General features: G+C 32.6%; 1 protein-coding gene across 4 annotated transcripts in view; it reads left to right on the top strand.

Moving 5' to 3' along the window:
• The first annotated feature begins 807 nt into the window (after positions 1-807).
• LOC124357007 (histone acetyltransferase KAT7) overlaps positions 808-23,428 on the top strand; it is a 244,431-nt gene continuing 221,810 nt past the window's right edge. For 2 of the 4 annotated variants that reach the window (XM_046808376.1, XM_046808377.1), the window contains exons 1-7: positions 808-972; positions 3,658-4,387; positions 6,097-6,375; positions 6,520-6,761; positions 8,815-9,087; positions 11,582-11,808; positions 12,916-13,102. In XM_046808376.1, the coding sequence (XP_046664332.1) occupies positions 955-972; positions 3,658-4,387; positions 6,097-6,375; positions 6,520-6,761; positions 8,815-9,087; positions 11,582-11,808; positions 12,916-13,102 (1,956 nt within the window). In that variant the 5' untranslated portion in view covers positions 808-954. The remainder of the gene's footprint in view (positions 973-3,657; positions 4,388-6,096; positions 6,376-6,519; positions 6,762-8,814; positions 9,088-11,581; positions 11,809-12,915; positions 13,103-23,428) is intronic. The other 2 variants (XM_046808375.1, XM_046808374.1) reach the window with 1 other exon arrangement.

The raw sequence follows: 23,428 nt of genomic DNA, 5'->3' as shown, positions 1-23,428 counted from the left end.
ACGTATTTAGGTATATAATTTAACCCAAATCTTTAAAAACTAGTTAAGATAGTTTGTGGTTGTTACAATATTATTAATGATTGCGATCAAGGTTGCAATTTTCTGTCAAAATAACTGATATAATTTCTGTTCGATCTTTCTAACCTACTGTATGTTCTAACCTAACCCAATGTTATGGGAAATTTGTTCTATAATCTAATTTACTTCAGAAGTTGAATTAGATTTTACTTCGCCAGACCAAGTTACCACTAACAAGCACTCTCTAATAATTAACCTAAGAACTAAAGGCTACCGTGTTGGCTTGCGGACCACTGTAAATAGCAATTTAAGCGAAGATAACGAGAGAGGTTGTTATTGGAGCTCTGTCCAGAAACAGAGCTTTATATCTTGTTCCTTCTCGATTCAATTACAATACCAATGCACATGGATTAGTAATTTATAGAATTTTTTTATTAAAGTGTAAAACTAATTTTATTCCCTAAGTATCTGAAGGATCCTTTTTACATGAGTAGTTGTTAGGCTCTGTTCTTCGTTCTTCTGAGTTGTTTATAGAATTGAAACTATGATATAAGCATAAAAATATCAACTTTCTTAATGTGATCTCATGTTTAGGACATTTACTTTAGGTAATTTTTAAGTACATTGTCTGTGCTGGATCAGGCGAAGATTAAAATAACTGCCAGTGTCAACTGAAGGAATGCTTGGAACAAAAAATAGAGATAATATCTATTTACTCTTTGTATGTGACATCATGCAATCATCTGTTTTTCCTATTCCTCGTTTCCTGCGTTTAAGAGAAAACACAGATGTCTTTTTCTTATCTTCGCAAAATTTTACTACTACAAAGTTTGTTTGTAAATAGTGCTCACTATATGTACTTTTTCAACTGTAAGATTCCCATTATTACTGGGGGAATTGAAGTTTAAGGGTAAACATAAATAAAATACCGCAGGAATGACTCCAAAAAAGAAGGTATATTTTATGCTGCTAAATTTGTTATTTTCTTGTAATCGTTAATGGGTAATAACAATAATAAAACATTTCCAACCTACAAGTTTGACATAACAGCTTAAAAATATGTATGTTTTTGAAATATGAATTTTATTTGTTAATATTTGGATGTTATTCGTAATTGTATATTAACTTACATGTAGCCAAGTGCAACTTGCATGTGAGTACATAGGCTAGGTTGGGTGAAGGAATTGTACATCATAACCTACAAGAAAGAATAAACTTAGGGTATTTATTTACAATACCGTGACCATGAAAAATGGACTTTTTTTCATGGGTTGGGCATTTATATAGCCAAGTGTTATTATCACAGGTGCATATAAACTGGGGGGAAAGTATATCATTGTATTATATTGATGCCTTTCGGGCATTATTGCATTAAAGATGGAAAATAACCGACAAAATTTTGTCGAACAACACTTGAAGGGAAGGATCAGGGGCATCACGTGATCTGGGATTCGACTTTTGCAAGCTCGAGTTAATTTTTTTTTCTAAAAGAGCAAGCAGTGCGCAGCACTGCGCAGCGGGCAGGCATCGTTGACAGGATTAACGTCATCATTTCAGTAATATTGCCAGAGGTACTGTCAAAAACAGAGTTTTCAGAGGATTTCAAAAAATCGTAACTCCTTTGATTTTCGTTGCCGACGAATTTTTTCTTCACTATTGTTTTCAGGAAAAATTGTAGTTTTCAGGAAAAAAAAATGAACATACCTTTCCATGGTCACGATTTTGTAAATTGATACCAAACTTAGAATATAATAGTTTAATTTATTTTACATATTTATTGGATTTTGGAACACCACTGATAATGATTTAAAGCCACCTTGGGCAAAGTACAATAAGAGGACCCGGTTTTTATATCAACTAGCCTACTATAATCATCGATACACCATATTCGTATATCGAATACAAGACTACCATCAATATCAACATATTTGCAGTCTTAATAACTTGTTTGAAGATTTAAATAAGTAGTTTAATATATATATATATATATATATATATATATATATATATATATATATATATATATATATAACATACTACTTAACATAACTACTTTATGGATCACAATATGGAACAAAATGAGCATTTCATTGTTTACCTTAAAAGTGACAATTCTTATTTCCTTAATAACCTATGATTAAAACCCACTGAAGTCTCTATATATTAGGTACTGAAATTCTTAGCAATTCAATACGATATGATCACAGGAAAGTACTGATCACAAATTACCCTGAATATTAGCATTTGCTTCGGCAGCACTTTGCATGGCTGGGGAGAATAAAAATACATCCCTTGAGATAGTACCTAAATTCAAGATTAAGCCAGGTTAGTTTCAATTTCAATGAGTATTAATTAAATAAAGTATGGAATGTTTGTAAAGAATGGAAAATGTTTGAGATAGTACCTAGATCAGAATTTCAGTACGTAGGTTATAAGCTCCTGGCCAGCAGACTGGGGTAGCGAGTACAAGAGTTCTGAAACACTCTGTATATTCCAATCACGTCAATATGTTTTTATTGCATATAGCCTTCGATAATCAGGTCTACTATCATACAAAATAAACTGAGGTATCTATTTCAAAGAAGTGTTTTAATCTTATAGGGGTAATAATTATTTATATATCCAAGACACTTTTCAAACAAAATTAACACATTCACTGCTAATAAAATATTGAAACTCATTAGGCATTAGGCAGAAATATTGAAAAAATGTGTTTAGTTATAAACATTCCTTATAATGAGGAAATTCCAGGAACAGCAACAACAAAACTTTTAGACCCAAATTCCTTGGAAATGTATCATCATTGTTTGTGTCTCCAATCAGAGATGGCAGCACATACCATTTAGAAATAATGGAAATTATCATTAATACTATTTACAACAACACTCCCACCACCCTCTGAATTTTCTTTTTGGAGTGTGTACTTGTCAAAGTACCCAAGTACACATAGTCCTGGCTCACCCAGGCATTGAACACAAACGAAAGCAGTTAGGTTTTTTCTTTTCTTTTGCACATTACCTGCGTATGTTCCGTTTGAATCGATCCCAACATTACTTCATTTGTCTGGTTTGAAGAGTACATACCTAGCTGCTAATTGTTGACGTGGACACAGAAGCTCAGCAGGAGTGGGCAGTGGCAATAGCTTCTCAAAAACAGTATTTCGAAAGCCATATAGTGTCTATTTTCAAACTACACAGAACATACATAGTATAGTGTAATACTAAACAGACGCACTGCACAGTTACTGAAAATTAAGCTATTTAGCTCCTGACTCAAATATCAATATTAGATTACTAATATTATTTAGCTATGTAAAGGTTAACATTATAGCTCGAATGCTGGAGAAAAACTACGCGTATATTGCAATAATGGCTGAAGGTCTTTAATCAAGAGACAGCACTGAAGTGAATTGGCTTATATCCGAGTGGAGATGTTGGGAGTGAATGTGTTTTGAAGGCTGTGTAGTATAGGTTATGAACAATCCTTACATTTTGTTAAGAATGATTCTAAAGGAGCTTCAATTTCTATTCGACTGATACTTTTCTGAAATCTAGCAATGACAGCTACCTGATAAAATAAATTGCTACAAAATAACATTCTTACATTTTGACTTTACTAATTATTACTGTTCATTTGTAGGAGGGGTCATCTGCATCAGGTTCATCTTCTTCTAGCAGCTCATCTTCATCATCATCTTCCTCATCTTCAGGGAGTGAGTCTTCTTCATCAGATTCAGAAAATTCTTCAACCAGTAATCCCAAGAGTGGCCGAGCATCCTCAGACTCTGAAAAAAAGAAGAGTAAAAAGAAGACTGACACATCGATCAAAACCAAAAATGATGTTACTGAAGTTGAACCCATTAAGAGCAAAGAGAAACCTAAAAGACGAGCTTCTAACTCTGCACAAAAAGTGGTTCAAGTTTACTCTTCAGAATCAGATGATGCTAGTGCAAAATCAAAACGAAAACCTCCCACAAAACCAAAAGCTTCAGCTACTGTCACTCCGATCACTAAACCTACAAAACCAGTACCTAAACCACCAATTAAGAAACCACTTCCAACTCTGAAGCAGCCCCATAAGGTCCCTCCTAAAGACAATAATAAATCTGTAAATAAGAATGATGCCCAAAAAAAATTGGTGAAGACAAAAAGTATTTTTAGTCCAGACAACAGCAGTGAGAGTGATGATAACACTGCAACTCCTCCTCCACCCAAATTGACAGCTATGAAAACAGCTGCTGCAGCTACAAGTAAGGCAGCAAAACCTAAACCCAAGACAAAGAAAGACTCAACTTCACACACTCCTTCAGACAAATCAAGAGCTAGTTCTGTCACTTCAAACAATTCATCTGCTTCTTCTAATTCATCAGGTAATTTTATTCTCTAATTTAAATTCCATATCCATCCTGAAAGTTGTATACAGTTTGGTGCAATTGTAATTATTTCCTATTCAAATTAAAGTCAATCCATCTATAATATAGAATTCATCATGTCTATATGTCACAACAATTTATATATTGTGTATAATTGTTGTGCTCTTCAGCCTAGAACTCCAGATAACAGATCACTGCAGATTTTCTTGAACCATTATATATATTAAAACCTATAGCAAAATTCTATAATTAATGTTGTGTTATAAAAACTTAAAACATGGCAAATACATGACAAAAAAGTGACAGAGCAATTCCTATTAGTCTAGTATGTTAGACCCGCCATTCATAACCGTAACCAATAATCCAAATTACTCAATCATGTTAAATGCATTTACAAAAAGAACACTACAAATTATTTAGTTTGTTGTAGTTTAATTTTTTAGAGTTAAATGAATTCCAAAAAATGCTCATGTGGTATCATAAGTAAACATTGCATCTTTTGAATACTAATTTACAAAATTTGACTTAAAACCATTCTGTATTGTTGGTTTTTACTTATTTTTCTTACATGTTTTAGACAGTGATTGCACAAAATATAGTATGACAACTTTAAAATTCTCATCTTTAGTGAAAGGTGTTGACCTACACTACATGAACAACTAATCTCTCTAACCTACCTGTCTCTTCAAGTCTTAAACCTAATTTTCGAATACTTTATTGAGATGCAAGTTTGGTGTATGGAATTACACAATTATGGCTTTGCTTTCAGTGTAATGTTTCTTAACTTGCTAACTCTTATGATTAATTTTATGTTACATGACTCTATATAGGAAGAAAAAAATAGATAATAGTTCTCAAAAAGCAGTGTTTCAGTTTTTTTTTAATGGTAACACAAGAAATGTTTATAACAGACTTAATACCCCTAAGAATCATCCATTTTAATCATCAAGGTGTAAACGGTATTGTTATTTTAATAATTTATTGTTAGTTTTGTTATTAAACTCCTGGGTACCATGGACAATCTCCAGGACTATGGACCTAAGTGTGTTGAAATGGTTTATTAGTGCCTACTAAGAATGGTTTATTAAATTAATTATTATTACATTAATACAATTGGTTACAATTTACTTAACATGTTTTAAAAAAATTATATAATGTTTAGATTTGGAAATTGTATTACTTTTTTAATGGCTTCTTTCTTCTAATTATTATTTGGTTAATATTAGTTGTATTGAATTCATTCCAACAAATAATTTAAATGGCTAAACATTAGGTTGATAGCCTGCCATCAAGAATCCAATGTACCTCTTTATACCTTATGTTGACTTGTTTTGAAAGCGTATTATTCCCTTATTGTCGGACCTTAGAAGCCGTGGTGGTGAGTGGCTTTGTCATAGAGTTAAAATGCACAACACAGATATAAATAAATATATAAAAAATGCCACAGATAATACAAAACACAATCATTTTAGATACTGCATGTAGGATGTGGCGCGGCAACAGTAGGTGGATGACCGAACAGAAATAATAAGCCTTTGAAACATTTCACTATAATATATACAGGTACATTGAGTTGATTGAGGTAGACTATAAACCTAATCTGCAGTAATTAAAAACTATCCTTTTATTGACAATACATTATAAATATTCTTAAACAACAGTTATTTTATAATAAATTAATATGTTATAGCTCATTTTTTTTATAGGGAGTAGTTCCGACTCGGAATCAAGTGCAGACTCTGGCCGGACCAACCAGACCAATGTGACAGCCCATGTAAAGCCTAATCCTGTAGCCAAGTTAAAGGGGGTGGGACGGGGGAGACCTCGCAAGAACCCCCTCCCTGCCGCCCCTCCTCCTATAGTGTCTGACAGTGATGCCAACAACACGGGGAGTATTGCCACGCGCAAGCAGACACGGTCGGCGAGTGCCAGGCGGAGTAAACATTTGACGGGCAGAACTCCCAGTGAGTCGGAGACAGAATCAGGTGAGTTATTAGTTTCACAAAGCTCTAAAAATATAGTGGTGTTTTGTGTTTGTTTCATAGCAAATTAGACACACATAAATTTTGTTAATAGTGAGAGGCTAAAGTTATTTTTAAAAGCGTATTTTTTATTTACAATGTTGACAGAGAGCAAGACCAGCCTGTCTAAATCACCAGTGAAGAAGGCGGGACCCAAGGGCCCTGCGTCACAGCGCAAGCCGAAAGCACGTAATTCGTCAGAGAATGCCGCTAGTGGTGTAGTCGAGGAGGAGCGTAAATGTCCACTTGAGCAATGTGACTCGCTAGGACATCTCAGTGGCAAACATCCCAGCCACTTCACACTCGAGGCTTGCCCCATGTACCACAACAAGACTGCCCAGCAGTGCAAGGTGAGGCCGCATCTAAGATAAATCTTTTGATGCGATTTTAGTGGAGTATGGAGTATCTCTTCTTGTTTGTGGAACCTACGCATTATCTCTTTGGATTTTACTAAAGATGAAACTTGTTAATTATTAATTTATTTCCCTTTACACAAATATTAAATAACTAAAATATTAACAAGAAAAAACTTTCATCGCTTTTACAATCACTGCAATCAGTGTAAAAAGAGCTGTATTATCTACTGAAATTTGAGTCTAGTTTTCATACAAAAAAACTTCTGTGCATCTGTATATTCCTTCACACATATTTTACAATTGAACTCATAATTAAATAAATATATTATTTAATTTTAAGCTCTGTTAGGTGTAGTAGCACGTGAATGAAATGGTGAAATGGTCACAGCTTTGCACGTGTTATACAAGAAAACATAGAACATAATCATTCTCACTCTCACATAAATATCTTTGAATTTATTTTGCCTTTTGTTATTTTGTGCCTTTGCTATCATTCTCTCTCAATCAACCATCTTACTTTTCCTTATTGTTCCCTGTTCAATGCAATAGCGTCACTAATCTTTGTTCCAAATGATAAGATAAATTGAAACTGACCTAAAAATATTGTGAAATGCTTTACTTAGTTTAGCAAAATTACTATAATTTAAATTTTGTTTGTTTTGTTTTTACTACTGAAAAACACAAAAGAAAAAAACAAAGTAGGAAAAGATCATTTTTTTTTTTCATTTATGCCTTAAGTAAATAATGAAAGTTGGTTTCAGTTCAATGTACTGAAAGGTAAATTGATAAGAAAAGACTTTAAAAAACTGACAGCACTAATGTTTACATTACTAATATAAGATAAGAACAGATCAGTTTATTTAATTTTATTGGTTTTGGGAGATCCATCACATCTGCTGAGTACTCTATATAGTTTACAAATCCAGGTTTACCACTGCCAATGTTAGTTGTTAAGTTTGTCTCTAACAAAACTATAATGTCATAGATGCATCTTGTTAATGTTTGTTTTAGATACGCTAGTTTAGTATTAGTGTTTACGTTTTGGAAGTATATATTGTAAAAGAAACTGAAATATTTACGCAGTTTTTTCTGCTGAATAATAACTTGAGTTCTATTTTGGTATTTAAAATTCAGATTGATTTCATCTCGATCAGTCCGGAGTTTAAGTTCACTTTAAGTGTATAAATACAAGGGTTCTCAGTTGTCCAAAACTGGATATATAAAAGGAGAAATTGTGACAGTCTAACAAAATTTTATATAAATATTTGGTGTATTTTATGAGTGTTATACATTTAAGAATTGTGATAATGTATTACAGTTGTAATATATTTCAAAATATTGTGGATTAAATTTGTTTGTATAGTTTTACTGTCTTGTTAACAGAATTAAACATAACAACAATGACGTAATGTGCAGTCTAACATGAGATTTTACAAAGTGTCCCTGGATTATTCCATCAGAGTTCATGAACATGTTTCTTCAAAATAAACAAAAAGTTTGTATGAAAGTAATGTGTCCTATCTCATTTTGTTAATGTATGTTCACTTTTCAAACATTATTTTTTATTTATAACTCATTTTTATATGAAATCTTCCTAAAAATTTAAGTTACAGCATTGTAATGTATGTTCTTAATTTAAAAAAGTAGTACCATATTTTTTTCCATAAATAGGTCATAATAAGGCATATTTTAACATTATAACACTTATAATCATGTGAATTCACAACAGTGTAAGTCAAACTATTTATGAATTTTGAATTGTGAAGGTAAATAAATGTAAACTAGCTAAGTGTGTAAGTGAAGTAGGTTACTTTTCTTGACATATTTTTCTGCATTCAAAACTTTACTGATATCTTGATTATATCATATTTTATTAAATTATTTGAAAATAAAAAAATTATAATTATTAACAGTAACTTACGACTATTATAAGATCGTTCGAAAATTACATTTAAAAACACTAAGTCCCAGGTAAATTTAAAAACTAGTCATCTACAAATAATTTTTCTCTGTCGAATTGAAACAGTTAAAGTCTATTTGTTGCCAGGAAGCATACCAGAACCATCTAAAGCGTGAGGAGGAGCGCAAGAAAGCAGTGAGTGTGCTGAAGATGAGCCACACCAACAATCCAACACCCGAACAGAAGACCTACCGGGAGACAGTGAAGGAGTTGCGTGGTGAGAGTCAGAGTGACAATGAAGACAGTTCCAGCAGTGACCCGACCACAGTGAAGGAGCGAGAGCCCAGTCTAGTACACTGTGCAAGTAAATACGACCTCAGGCTGTTCCGAGAGGCACAGGCACTCGCGTCCGAGACTATCGTGAGTCAATTATTGTTATATTAGCTTGGTGGGAGAACTCCAGAATGAATATATCCATGAATGTCTTGTACATTCTTACTGTAAATCTAAAGTAGGACTTTGACAGTAAAAATCTCTATAATAACAAACTTTTTAACATTTCCTTTGAATTTCTTATCGCACTTAATCTATAACTTGAAATTTTTTGTCGTTAACCCCAAAAAATCACATTTTATCATACATACTAATAATAATGATTTTTAAGAAAAAAATCTTAAGATATTAACATGAAGACAAAATAAAAACTTGGATAAGGGGATAAACCTTTGCCTGTCATCATTTTTGCAAACTTCAATAACACAAAGTTTTGCTGTCTTCAACCCCATAAAATTCCCACGGTCACAAAGTTCTCAAACCACACATTTTCACTAATCTTTCAACATTTTATAATTTTTTTGATTTTTCATACTAAGTGTGGCTAGAAAATAACCGGACTGAGACTGAAAAACAAATTTTACTTACAGATATTTACTAACAATAATAAAAAACAAGGAGCAAAGAGGATCACACAAAAAAGCAGTTGTTGGAGGAGGTTTTTTTATTTTAATATAAAATAAGGAGGAGGGAGTTTCCTCTTCATGAAATTCTCTCCATGATCCCTAAATCACTTCATGTGAATTTCTGTCCGTAACAATGCTGCAGATCATTTTCTGTAACTTTCTTCATGACTTCCGTTGCATTTTCTTTTACTGTTTCAACAGTCTCAAATTTTGTCCCCTTGAAAGCTGACTTGACTTGAGGGAACAAAAACTTGTTTACACTTGTACACTTGTTTGAACATTATATATGTTTCACTTGCCGATATTGCAGTTTTGAACAGTTATTTGATGGTCACACACTACTCTTTCTAGATACTCAAAATTTTTCTGACACGAGGTAAAATGTTAACTGCTTATAACTGGTGTTATGGGTGGAATAAGAATGGAAGCCAGATGAAATTTTTTTATTAAAAGAGAGCATTGTGTTTATAATATTACATATAATGATTATTGAGTTTACACAATGATTACTTGAGATTGTGATGTGAAAGAAAGTCAGGAAAGAAAACTCGTTGGATGGGTAATATTTTACAATGTTGTAACTTTCCCAAAGTATTGGACTGAGTGCAGTATTGAACTTCTTTAAGAAATTCCAATTATTTAATGTTGTATAGTTTTAATATGATAGGAAGAACAGGCTTACCTTTACACCAGATTGGAAGGATAATCCTAGAGACAAGTCATTGGACAAATCACAACATAGACAGTTAAATTGAAAAGTCCAGCATTGTTGTATATTCACTGTATATTTTACAAAATGTAATATATTAATAAACAATACTGTATCTGCACAGTTTATACAGTTCATGTTACCAGTTGTATTTAGTAAGCCCACAGGGGAAGGAGAGGGTCAGACATGGAAATATCCCTCTAAACCTGTGAGAGTCATTGTCATAAAGATGCTTCCCAATCAGGCAATCCCAACTGATGAGATGAGAGTTAGACTACCAGTGGGTAACAAAATATCAGCCACCTAACTAAGAAACATATTTCCCGGCTTAAACCATTCTTCCTTTCTTTCTCTTAGGACAAGTAGCTGAGAAATTGCACGTAGTCCTAAAAGGATCTTTACGCTGCTTCTGGAGTGACAGGATATTCAGGATGGATAAGGTTGGGGGTAGGGCTGCCTTCTGTCAAGATCCATGAGAGACGATTTTGGGGATTAATCTCAGTCATGTCTCCTTGGAAGAAGGGGAGGCCACCTCTGTGTCAGCCTCTCCAGTCAAGGTAGACAGAGGTGGCTTATGTCTACACTACCAATTACCTTTAACACACTTAGGGAGCCTCTCCAACTCCAATAGTCATCCTCTGTAGTAGTTAGACCTATTGATCTACCCTTGCACCCCAATAAATTAACATGTGTGGGTAATGATGTGCCATCCTAGACATCTTCAGTGTTGCACTTGACACATCAAGTTTTGCTATACCCTTGTAGGTTCAACTGGAAGATAGAAACCAGCCAGAAGTGAACCCCCCTCCTTCCCTTGCAGGCTTACTAAATATCTGAAACATAAACTCTCTAGACTGTAGATATAGTATTGTATGGGAAATAGCCTCAGTGAATCTACAACCCCTTTGTTTCTGAAACTTCATTGCTCCTGCAATTTGGCAATGGTGGGACTTTCAACTTGAATCTCTACATGAAGTGCTTAGTAACCACAAAATATCCCATTTTTGTGTGTCATTATAATGTCTCTTTATTAAGAAGAAGATTATCCTTCCAATCTGGTAAAGGTAAGCCTACTCTTTCTATCATTTAAAAATTCCTTGTTAATAATATAATTGTTTGTGTAAACAAATACCTATGTTCACAACATCGAGATTAATACTAAACACATCCTTCAGCATATGATCCAAGTGTAGTATGATGAGTTCAGTTTTTTCACTCTACCTCAATGGGTCTATTTGATGTTTAGGAAGAAGACCTGAAAGGGCTGCCCAACGTTAGAGGCACTAAAGTGATAGAGATGGGCAGATTTGAAATGGAGGTGTGGTATCAGAGTCCGTATCCTGATGACTACGCTCGGTTGCCTAAGCTGTACCTGTGTGAGTACTGTCTGCGCTACATGAAGAGCAGAGCCACACTCAACAGACATGCCAGCAAGTGTGTATGGCGGCATCCACCTGGTGAGGAAGTCTATAGGTGAGTTTCAGTTGGTTATAGTCAAATCTTGTCTTTAAAAGGAAAGGGTAGTGAATATTCTACAGTGGTTGGGCAAACTATATGAAAGAATATTCAAGATTGAAAAGATGGCCTGTAGTTTGTTAATGACAGTAAAGGACAGTATTTTAGGAGCATTTAGTAGTTTTGTTTTTGAACTTCCATGATTTTATAAGTGAATTATTTTTAACCTCCTAAACTAAGCCATATAACTAGTGACATCCTAGATTTACAATAATAAAAGTCAGTGCTTAACATAAATCTTCATTAACTTCATAAGGATGTACTTATCACCCAAAGAGAAACATATTTGGGTTAAATATCATGCTATTTGACCTTTTGTTGATTATTGTTATCTAAATCCTATTTATACAAAATAAATGGTTTGAAATCTTAACTGAGCTTAAGATGCTTAAATAAACTTTAAATGAGGAAGTTTATAAAAGCCATTGGATATCTTGACCGTATTTGACTCTAACAAAGAAGTATGTTTAGAATTCGAATTGAATGTGGCCTGCAATCAAAGAAATTAAATAAATAGGATCAAAGGGACTAACCAGATTATGTAAAATATTAATCAAGAGAGAAATCTTAATGTTGGGTCTGGTATTTGGTGAGAGAAAGTTAATAATCATATTAAATAGGTATATTCTCTTCATTATACAAGTTAAAGTTTTAAAATATTTGTATATTTTTATTATTGAACACTAGGCCTTAGTTGGAAGAGTAATATTTATACACATATCATCCACACATTTTCAATTGAAATCATTTATCATCTATGTTCACAAACAATACTCATTATTTCTAGATCAGCATGTTAAATATAAAATACAATTTTTAAGACATAATCAATCTAAAAAAGTTGTTTAGCAATCAAACTAATTTTAGTAACTTTGAACTGTATATCAGTATCTACTTACTTAAATCTTTTTAGAAAAACTATTCATTGTATTTAGGTAAAGAGACAGAGGTTTTCCATTATTTAATATCATACATTTTGTAAAGACCATTCTAAATTTATTATTATAGAAATAAATATGTGTTAATTTGACTTTTGTTTATACTCTGAAATTTTTTTTTCCCCAGGAAAGACAAAGTTTCTGTATGGGAAGTGGATGGGAAAAGGTATAAGTCATACTGTCAAAACCTGTGTCTTCTCGCCAAGTTCTTCCTCGATCACAAAACCTTGTATTATGACGTGGAGCCGTTCTTGTTCTATGTCATGACAATCGGAGATTCGGATGGGTGTCACACTGTCGGCTATTTTAGCAAGGTAAGGGAACATTTCTTTGCTTGGATTATTATACTGTTACAGTCATTTTGTAAAATATATATTTTAAAACTATTTATAAGGTGAGGTTTGGAGGAACCTTGACACAGAAGCTGTGCCAAAATCAGGGAGGCAAGTCAAGCTTGACCACCAAAGTCTACAGCAGAATGTATAAAGTTGTTATAAGATTATTTCAAAAGTCTTATAAACTTTTTTCCCGAATCCTAGATATAAAAGCTTTTTTCTTCTTCAATTTCTCCTGGCAAGTGTATGCAAATAGTTAAAAATATTTGAGAAGTGTTTGTCATCATCCTTTGGAGCTTTATTCCAAGAGTTTGTAGTTTTTGTTTTAATAGTGTATTAACACTTTCTTGGAAGTATATAACTTAAGAGGCTGGCAAAATTTCTCTTCTGTATTGAATTTTAATTTTCCATGATACTTAATTTATGTATAGGCAACATTGATTTTGATGATGATGTATAATCCTCCATGGGATTTGGCTGATCATTAGAGAAGTCTAACTCTTCGCAGGATATCTCGATAATGAATTTGAGCAAGGACTTGAAATTTTATATATCTTGCTGTCACTCAGAAGATTGAAAAATTCTTTTTCTTTCTATTTTTCTCTTTATCTGCCTGTCCCTCTTTTGCATTTACGCATTTCAGGTGAGTTCTGCATTGTATCAATTCTGGATTCAAATTGGGCATCTGCAAAGTGAGGAAACAACCAGAAATTACTCTGTGCGAGTATTAATACAAGGACATTGTGTTTTGTCTAGAAGATTTGAATAAGGTAGGTAGAGTGTGCTGGAGAAATTTCCTGATGAGGCTGTACAAATTTTGTGGTCCACAGGTCAGGACGTCTACACTGTACTGCATCATGTAGGCAATGTAGCATTCTTAGTTGCATTCTCTGTCTTATGTTTCGTATGTGTATATTTCATTAAACAATAATCTTTTAAACTTTGTGTTTGTTTAGTATTAGCCTATTTTTTACATTATTCTCTTCGGAATTAAATTTTCTAAAAGTTTTGATTAAAAAGTTTGCGTGTTTATTACCCATTTAATAAAGTTAATGTCCTTCAAATGTAAATAAAGCATGTTTTTCGAGACCGAATTTTTAATATTTTATTAAATTTTTCAGTTTCGCTTTATTTCCATACTTTTCTAGAAAATCGAGTGAAATCTTTCGCTAATCATAGCTTGCTAACAAAGCACTTCTGGACATGTGTATATATGAACTTTTTTCATTATTATGATGAGAGGAAACCACCTGAGAAGTTTGTCAGGTTACTCTTGTCCGTGCAGTACAGGTCTAATGGGACATACTCTTGTTACTACTTTTACTGGGATCATCGTGCCTAGTGTCATGCGGGTTGTTTGAACTGTACTTAAATAAATCTTACAGTCCCCTACCATTTGTACCTTAGTTCATGTTCATATGTGTTTTATTTATCTATAATGTTTCTATCACTATAAAAAGTTTATAAAAATATAGGTGTGGAAGGAACTTATAATTTATTACGAAACAATGTGTAAATTAATTCACACTGAATTTATATTTAAACACTGAAACATTAAAATACTTGCAGTATGATTTTGTTATGATAGTGTTTAACCCTTTGACGCCGGCGCTATTTGATGTGCGCTGTACCTAAGTGGCGGTGCGCGCGAGACCTGCAATTTAGTTTGAAAAACTTGTGTTTCACTACATTTTGAGCGTGTTTTGTGGTAATAAAACCTAGAATGAAGCTGTTTTCAAATACTTATCATTGAAATTAGTTTTAATATCAGTATACAGCTTATGTTAGATTTTAATTACAAAAGAAACATTTTTATTGGGATAAAAATACACCAATACGTTTTTATAGTTACAAATTGTATTGAGTAGAGTTCAGTAAATTAAGGTTATTTACACAGGTCGAAATAGTTTCGAGTATGATTTTCAAGTCCTTTTAATAATGTAGGATGGTGTGATACCTTTGAAAGCAAGGATTCAAACACAATCCTACATCACAACCACTGCAGTAGATAGTGGATATCTTCTCTCTTCCGGCTTTGCGGCACACTACGCAGTGTCGTCAAGTGTTGGATTGTTTGGCCAGTGATTACTATTTCTAGCAGAAAGCCTGGTGGTTTCTCGTATGGTAGGACTCTGAACAGTTCGCTCAGTGGAACCAAAATGAAGAATAAGTCCTTGGACAAGCTTTAGTCGAAAGTCACTTAGAGGCTTCTTTGTTCCATTTCAAGGTTTGTAGAGAATATTGCTGTTCAATACAGTGGTATCCAAAAAATGAAAGAATAGTTTCTTTGCAAGTAAACGTTTCAAAACAAAGTCAACAATTTCGATTTGTTTTGTGCGAAAAATACAACCTTTTAAGAAACAAAACAAAAAACCATTTGGCATGAAAAGGTTAGTTTGTTTAGGAGATACAAAATAAAGAGGAAAGCACTACAGCGCGGGACAGCAGGTGTCCCACTCGCTACTCAACCACCCAAGTATGCCGGGTCAGACGCTGTCCCGCGCGCTACTCGGCCACTCATCACGAGTGGGACAGACGCTGTCCCGGCCGACCTCAAAGGGTTAAGAAACAATTTTTATTGCAGTGACAATAAGAAGACTAGCTTTTACACCTGCAAATATAGGTACAAATATGATGTATTTTTATTTATATTATACTTCAAATTCATAACTTTTACATAACTGCAAAATTTATTTAACGTGGACATAATATAGTATAGGTAACTTATAAACTGCCATTGTCAATTTAAATAAATCTGTAGTTTAAGAATAATATTGGTTTCTAGTAATAACTGTACTAATACTTTAAATTTTAAACAGTAATTTCATTTAACTAAAAAGTAGTGTAAATTGTTACGTGTAGTTAATAGCCTATACCTGGAACAAGAAACCTGCTTCTTGAAAAGTTTGCTGTTTGAACTCATGAAATAAGTTTGAGACTGACAAAAAAAGTGTTAATCTAATGAGTTTATGGAGCGTGGCCGGGGCAGTCAATGTCCTGAGGACAGCTAGTACCATTATGATTTTGGTAATGATACTATTATCAGAGGAAGAAAACACAATATATACATTGGCATTAGCTTTGTCAAAATTAATATTCAGTTACATTACACATGTGTCACAAAAGAACAAAAACCGGTAGATCTATTCGATCCACACGTTTAATGTGTACGTAGATAACTGCAGGATTAAGTCACATTGCCGCTGTCACTACTTGACTCTGATCAGCTAGGCAGAGATCAATGGTTTACGTAACTTCATTCCCTTTAAGAATGGTGTTAAAAGACATAGTGCAACTTGTACTGCAGTTTCTTATTAAGTACATTAGTTTAGTCTTTGTCCTTAAATATTTGTAAATTTAATATTCCTCCATTGTGTTCAATTTTCGTCCTTCTTGGCATAAATGTAGCACTTCCAGCCGAACATAGTGGATTTTTTTTACTTTTCATTATGTTAGACTTATGAGGTGTGATAAAAACTGCTGAAGCTACATTCTAATGATGTAATTTGCTTAGTATCGTGATATATTGAGACAGGCAGCAACAAGTTTCAACTTGCTGGAGCTTGTCAGTCGACTGTAAGAGCCGCTAGAGTGAGAGTGTGTTTATTGTGTTTGTTGCGCATTATGGATTTCGAACAACACATTAACATTAAGTTTTGTTAATAGTTGCAAAAGAATAGCAAAGAAGCTCACTAAATGTTAAAATCTGTGTATGGCAATAATGTGGTAACTCTGAAGACGGTATACCGATTTAAGTGGTAAGACCGATTAAAAATCAGAAATGAGTTGGTTGAAGACAAGCAGCGTTCAGGACGTCCAATAACCTAAAATTACAGACGAAAATGTGCAAAAAGTAGAAACAATGGCTTGTTTAAACAGGCGAATGACTATTCGAAAGCTATCAGAAGATTTTAACATCTTGTATAGTTCCGTTCAAAGCATTTTAACCGATAATGTCCAATTGAGACGAGCAAGTGCAAAATTTGTTCCTAGACTTTAGAGTGATGAACAAAATGAAAATCATGGAATAGAATAGAATAATGTTTATTGTCATTTTACAAAATGCATTGACAAAGTCATAAATACATCTAAGTGGCATAGTCAAAAGAGATATTACTCTAATATATAAAAATATAAAAAATACTGTACATATATTTTAGGTTTGATGTTAAATAAAACATAATTCCAGTATACAGATGAAAGCTTTAAACCACTAGATTAACAAATTGGAATATGCAATTGGACAATCTAGAAATATATATCATTAATACTAAAAAACTCTGAAAGTTCATAAAATGGGTTCTGTATTAACCAGTTATATAGCTTAGTTTTAAAAATATTTACAGAATACTTATTAACTAGACCTATTAATTTGTTGTAAATGTTTTGGGAAATTAAAATATGACTTTGTTGGGTTTTGCTTAGCCTACAATGTTGCATTACAATATTATTTTTATTTCTGGTATTATGGCTATGTAGATCTCTGCTAAAAGTTTGAGATTGAATATATTTCATAATGTATAATACTGAGTCAAATATATATAGGTTAATAACAGTTTGCAATTCTAGTTTTATGAAAAGTGGTTTGCAATGGTCCAGTGGTTGTGCTTGTGCTATTACCCTAACTGCCTTTTTTTGTGAGATAAGAATTTCATTGATTTTAGTGCTATTACCCCATATTACTAAACCGTACCTTATTATAGATTGAAAAAATGCATAGTAAGCACATTTTATATAGCTTTCAGGCACATATTTCATTATTCGTCTTAGTAAAAAAAATACACGGGATAATCTCTTGGAAATATATTCAATATGAGGATTCCATGTTAAATTTTTATCAATAAAAATACCTAGAAATTTTACACAAGAAGAGAAATCATTTATTATATCATATTGAGGAGTTCGTCTTAAGGTGAATAAAATATTTTGGGTTTTTAACTCATTTAATAAAAAGCCATTTGACCTGAACCACAATGAAGCTTCTTCGACTGTTTCATTCACAAGGTCTTTTAATGCTGCAAAGTCTGTATGACTATTTAAAAAGGTTGTGTCATATGCATATAACAGAGATTTGGCCTTAACAGCAGTAGAAAGATCATTTATGTGTAGTAGGAATAAAAGGGGGCCCAAGACTGAACCCTGGGGCACTCCACTCTCAACCACTAACTCATTGGACCAGCTTCCATTAATAAGAACTTTTTGCCTCCGATTTTTTAAGTATTCTTGAAAAAACTTAGCAGAAATACCAGTAATGCCATAATAGTTAAGTTTCAATATTAGTTCATTATGTTCAACGCAGTCAAATGCCTTGCTCAAGTCACAGAGAGTGACTTGAGCAAAGGATCCATCCTCAAAAACATCAAGGACTTCTCTAATTAATGTGTCAACAACATCAATGGTACATTTATTTCTCCTAAAGCCAAACTGTGATGAATTAAGATAGTTATTATTTTCTAGATAGGCAACAAGTTGATCATGTACTAAGATTTCTATAATTTTTGACAGTACCGGTACAATTGATATAGGGCGATAGCTTTCAGGTAGATCTCTAGGCCCTTTCTTAAAAATTGGACACAATCTTGACAGTTTCAATTCCTGAGGGAAAACCCCTTCATTCAAACATTTATTAATACATACAGTTAAAGGCTTCAAAAATGTATGACAAATTTTCTTAAACAAATTATTAGACAAATTAAAAATATCTTTGCTTTCTGAGTTTTTAAGTCTTTTGACAGCTTTAGTGACATCTTCAGTTGAGACTTCTGTAAAAGTAAAATCTTTTCTTTCAATATGGTGATTTATAATAAAGCTCATACTATCAATATTAGGCCTTTCAATACTATCCTTTATCTGCTTAACTGAACTAATAAAAAAGTTGTTGAACTGATCTGGGGTGATATTTATGTCTGGTTGAGACGGAAAGTTATTTGTATTTTCTTTTATTAAGTTCCAATCAGTCTTACATTTGTTTTTACTATTTTCTATTTTCGCTGCATTATGTGCCAATTTTGCATCCTCTATGGACTTTTTATAAATTCCTTTCAGATCAGCGTAGTGTGTGTGAAGCCTATCACAGGCAGAATTTTTTACTAATTTGTGCAGGTACAAAAGCCTCTCTTTCATTTGCGCCAGTTCCTTTGTATACCATTCATTATTATTTTTTTTCATCTTGGTCTTAGAGAAATTTTGTTTCTTTAATTTGGAAAAAAATTCCATTTTATTAATTGTGACTGAAAAAAAGACTTGAAAAAAGGTTTGTGCGCACAATACTTTTTTATTATAAAGTAAGATACTCCAATCGTGTGACAATAGGCTATTGATCAGTTCATCAGTAGATGACTGTGGGAAACTGATTATGAAAGGCATTATTTGTTGGTTGTTTTCGTTTAAATTTCGGAAAGTTTTTGAGGGTGTATAATTTTGTATGTTTAAAATAAGGCCATTATGGTCTGAGAAAAGAAAATTAAAGATGTTACATGAGATAAATTTGTCTGGACAATTTAAAAAAATATTATCAAGACAATGATTTCCCCGTGTAGGTTTGTCATTGACACAGAAATAATTATGTTGCCTTAAAATATTTAAAAATTCGCTTGACGTTTTCCTGCACGTTGTTATGTCAAAGTTGGCATTATGTCACCCCCAATTACGACTGAATATCCACGGTAAGAGGAAATGAAAGTTAATATATCATCTAGGGCTTCCAAGAAGTTCTTAGGGTCACCAGCAGGGGAGTGATAAATTGAAACTGCTATAACTTTAAGACTATCCACAACCGCCACAGATGCTTCAAAGTTTAGTTCTGAACAAAAACGAGACACATCAATTTTTTTGGAGTTAATTTTTTTGTTAATGAGAACAGAGGTTCCACCTCTAATAGTATCATGCATCAGTATGCACAGAGTTGAAGGATCGTCTTCAAGCAGATCTGGATTTCATGGTGAAAATTGTAACTGGAGATGAAAGATGGGTCTATGGATATGACCCTGAGACCAAAATGCACGGTTCCCGTTGAAAAACCAGTCAGTATACAACATACGAAAAAAGAGACCAAAAAAATGGGTGAATGGCTTTCTTCTTCATCATGGCATTGAGCTCACTTCTAATTTGCAAGTTTTTAGCCAAAAGAAGTGTTTCTGTCTGTCCACATTCGCCATACTCATCCGATTTAGCACCATGCAACTTTTGGCTCGTAAAATTAAAACTGTGCCTGAAGGAAAACTTTTTGGCACCATTTCTGACATTGAGAGGGGAACAACCGACCAGCTAAAAGCCCTTCTGAAAGAAGCCTTCCAGAAATGTATCCAGTCATAGATTAAACGTTGGAATAAGTGCATTGCAGCCAATGACGGTACTTTGATTCAATCAAATTCAATGTAAGTTTATTACTCTTTTTAAATAAAAAAATTATTCACCATATTTTTTTATCACACCTTGTATGTTGATTGTATTGCTTTCTAAAAGATTTACCAGTTTGGCGTACATAGGATCACAGACAATCTGGATATTTAATTTATTATACACCTGATTTGTTAAATTTATCCATGCTGCGGCCTCGGTTTGATAAAACATCAGAAATACAGTTTCTGGTTCTATACATCATTACAGTTACATTTTTATTCATTTCTTTTTTAAAACCATATTCCAGTGCATTAATGTAATTAATACATAATAAGTCATTCTTTTCTGAGTCGTTCTTACTTTCAATTTATTTTTAATATTTATTAAACTCTTTTGTTTCTATATTAATATGCCAACAATACTGGTTTGGAAACCATTCGAGGAGGTGATGTATTTTATTAAGTTATATTCTTTGTTAAAACTTAGAATTAAAAGAAACTAACAACTAGTCTATATACCATTGAATGGTAAGCAGCAATTGTTTGAATATATGGATGGTATGATGTAGTCAAAGTCATAATGTTCTTTATTTACAGAAACTTAAAGAATCGTAATGACATCAATACGAAAAAAATAAAAAAATAGTTAACAATTTTTAAAGTTTGTAGTCTTCAAGAGTACGTATCTCTCCATTTTTAAAATTCCTCCAGTGACTACAATGGATGGTTTATAAGCTATTTGTCTTCATACTTTTCTGCTTTTGTTTCGGATCCTCTGTAAAAGTAGGTTGTCCATCTACCACTCTGTATATGAGGGTTTCTTCTCATACAGTGAGCTGTGGTGTAGAGACAGGTGGTATCTGGAGATGTGTCTAGTATCTAGCATGTAGAATGTATTGTCTGGACAGATATGGTTGGCTTACAGTAAATATTAAAATCAAGTTTAAGTATAAAAAATCCTCTTGTATGGTATAAAATCCGAGGATGGTATCTTAATACTGAAATGAGTAAGTGATTTTAATCTTGATTGTACGTAAAAGTGTGTTTTAGCCTATAATTGTTGTAATTTTTGAAATCTGAGACATCCAAAATGCATTTAAACATGTTATGTTAATATCAACTGAATATAGTGAATTGATAGTGTCAAATGAAGACACAAATCAACCCATTTCACAATTAACAGTTTTTAGGTTAATTTTTAGAAGATGAAAATGATATTAGCTAGTTAGTCCAAGCAGGGCTCTGTTTTTTGTGATCAGAGTTATGTGTCTTTAATTAGAATTAAACTCATGTTTATCATAAAAAAAGAAAGAGATCTCCTGGAACTTATTGATACAATAATAGCACCATAATTTCAGGATGTGGAAGCAGTTAAAGGAATTAGATGATTTGACATTTTTTTTATACCAAATAATGGTTTCAGAGATAGGTTGCTGAAGATTCACAACATATTCCCATTTATGTATATGATACCTCCCTTGTAAAACATTATTATTCAACTTAACAGAATGTACCATAATGGGTGAGCAGTATTTTAAGTTTAGGATATCAAATTTTTTTAATCAAATGAAAAATATGTTGGAAATGCTTTGTTTTCCTTTTTCTGTCCGTACGTATTTTATGGAAAAATACTTTTATTTTAAAAATTGTTTAAGCCACAGCATTATTGAAATTCAATAGACATATTGTGAATATCGTTCAGTGTAATAGCAAAAAATGAGGTTATTGTGCGATTTGCATTTTCAAAATGGTGACAGTTCCTTACCATTACCATATACCAATACAAAATTTCATTGAAAATTTAGGTTTTAGCTAATACACAATAAATTAATAAAAGATGTGCAGTGTAATCACTATAGCAATAATACTATATTGTCAAAATTGATCTAGACGTGACTGAATTATTCTCTGTTTTAAATAACCTTATTAGTATTTTAATACTAGTCATTTCAATACCTTAAAAATGTGGGCATAAATAAAGTCTAATGGCACTATCTATCCTTATAGAATAATTAGTAGAATAAAAAGGAAAACAATATACAAAACTTTATATAAAGCTACTCTCGTTTTACTAACTTTACAATGTAGGTCTGCAAATTATTTCAATTAAAAGAGTGTGCCACGTGGAATTTCAGACAAATGTCTGTAGGGTTAAATACATTTATAAATCAATTTTGAGCAGAAAGCACTAATACCTCAAACCCTCAATTTTATTGATAACTTTTAACTTAATTGTGGAATTTTTATATTATTTGTGTTGCCATGATTAGTTTACTTATGCTTGGAATAAAGTTTTATGGTTGGTTTACTCATCGGGGGTAATGCAGAACTTGTAGAGCCCGAGGCACTTTATTTTATAGCACATTATCTATGGAGGGGGGATGGTATCCTATGTAGACAATAAACAAGTCTTTATGGTGTCTAGACGCCCTAACCTAGGCCACCCTCGCTGCAGCCCCGACAATTGCTATTGCGTCCATCTCAATCCCATCCATATTTTCCTTTTATTGTTCAAATTAAATTATTTATCAAAACAAAACGCATAACATGTGCTATACCATATAGTGTGCGCAACTAATATTTTCAAAATTTATTTGGTTTAAAATATCTTGTGCTGTAATTATTTATACAAATGTAATTTATGGTAGTTTATGAATATCTTGCATTGAAAGTATTTTAGTATTACCAATTTTATACTCAAAATATTGAATTCCTTAAATTTCTTCTAGAATTTATTAGTTTTATCATAATTGTTTCAATTAAGAGTGTAATCTCTATTTTTTTAGTTAAGGTCGTTCCCCAAAATATGTAATATGTAATAATATATCAAGGAATAAAAATTACAGTGTAAGTCTAAATTATATTGGATTAATTTAGCTGTCTAATTACATTTTTATTCTTGAATAGTTTATTAGAAGTTTATAATCTATTTATTTTATCAAACTTTCCATTCTTTATTGAAATA

This window comes from Homalodisca vitripennis, chromosome 3 (assembly GCF_021130785.1).
Source record: "Homalodisca vitripennis isolate AUS2020 chromosome 3, UT_GWSS_2.1, whole genome shotgun sequence".
Taxonomy (NCBI): Eukaryota; Metazoa; Arthropoda; class Insecta; order Hemiptera; family Cicadellidae; genus Homalodisca; species Homalodisca vitripennis.
This window is presented reverse-complemented; position numbering and strand designations above follow the sequence as displayed.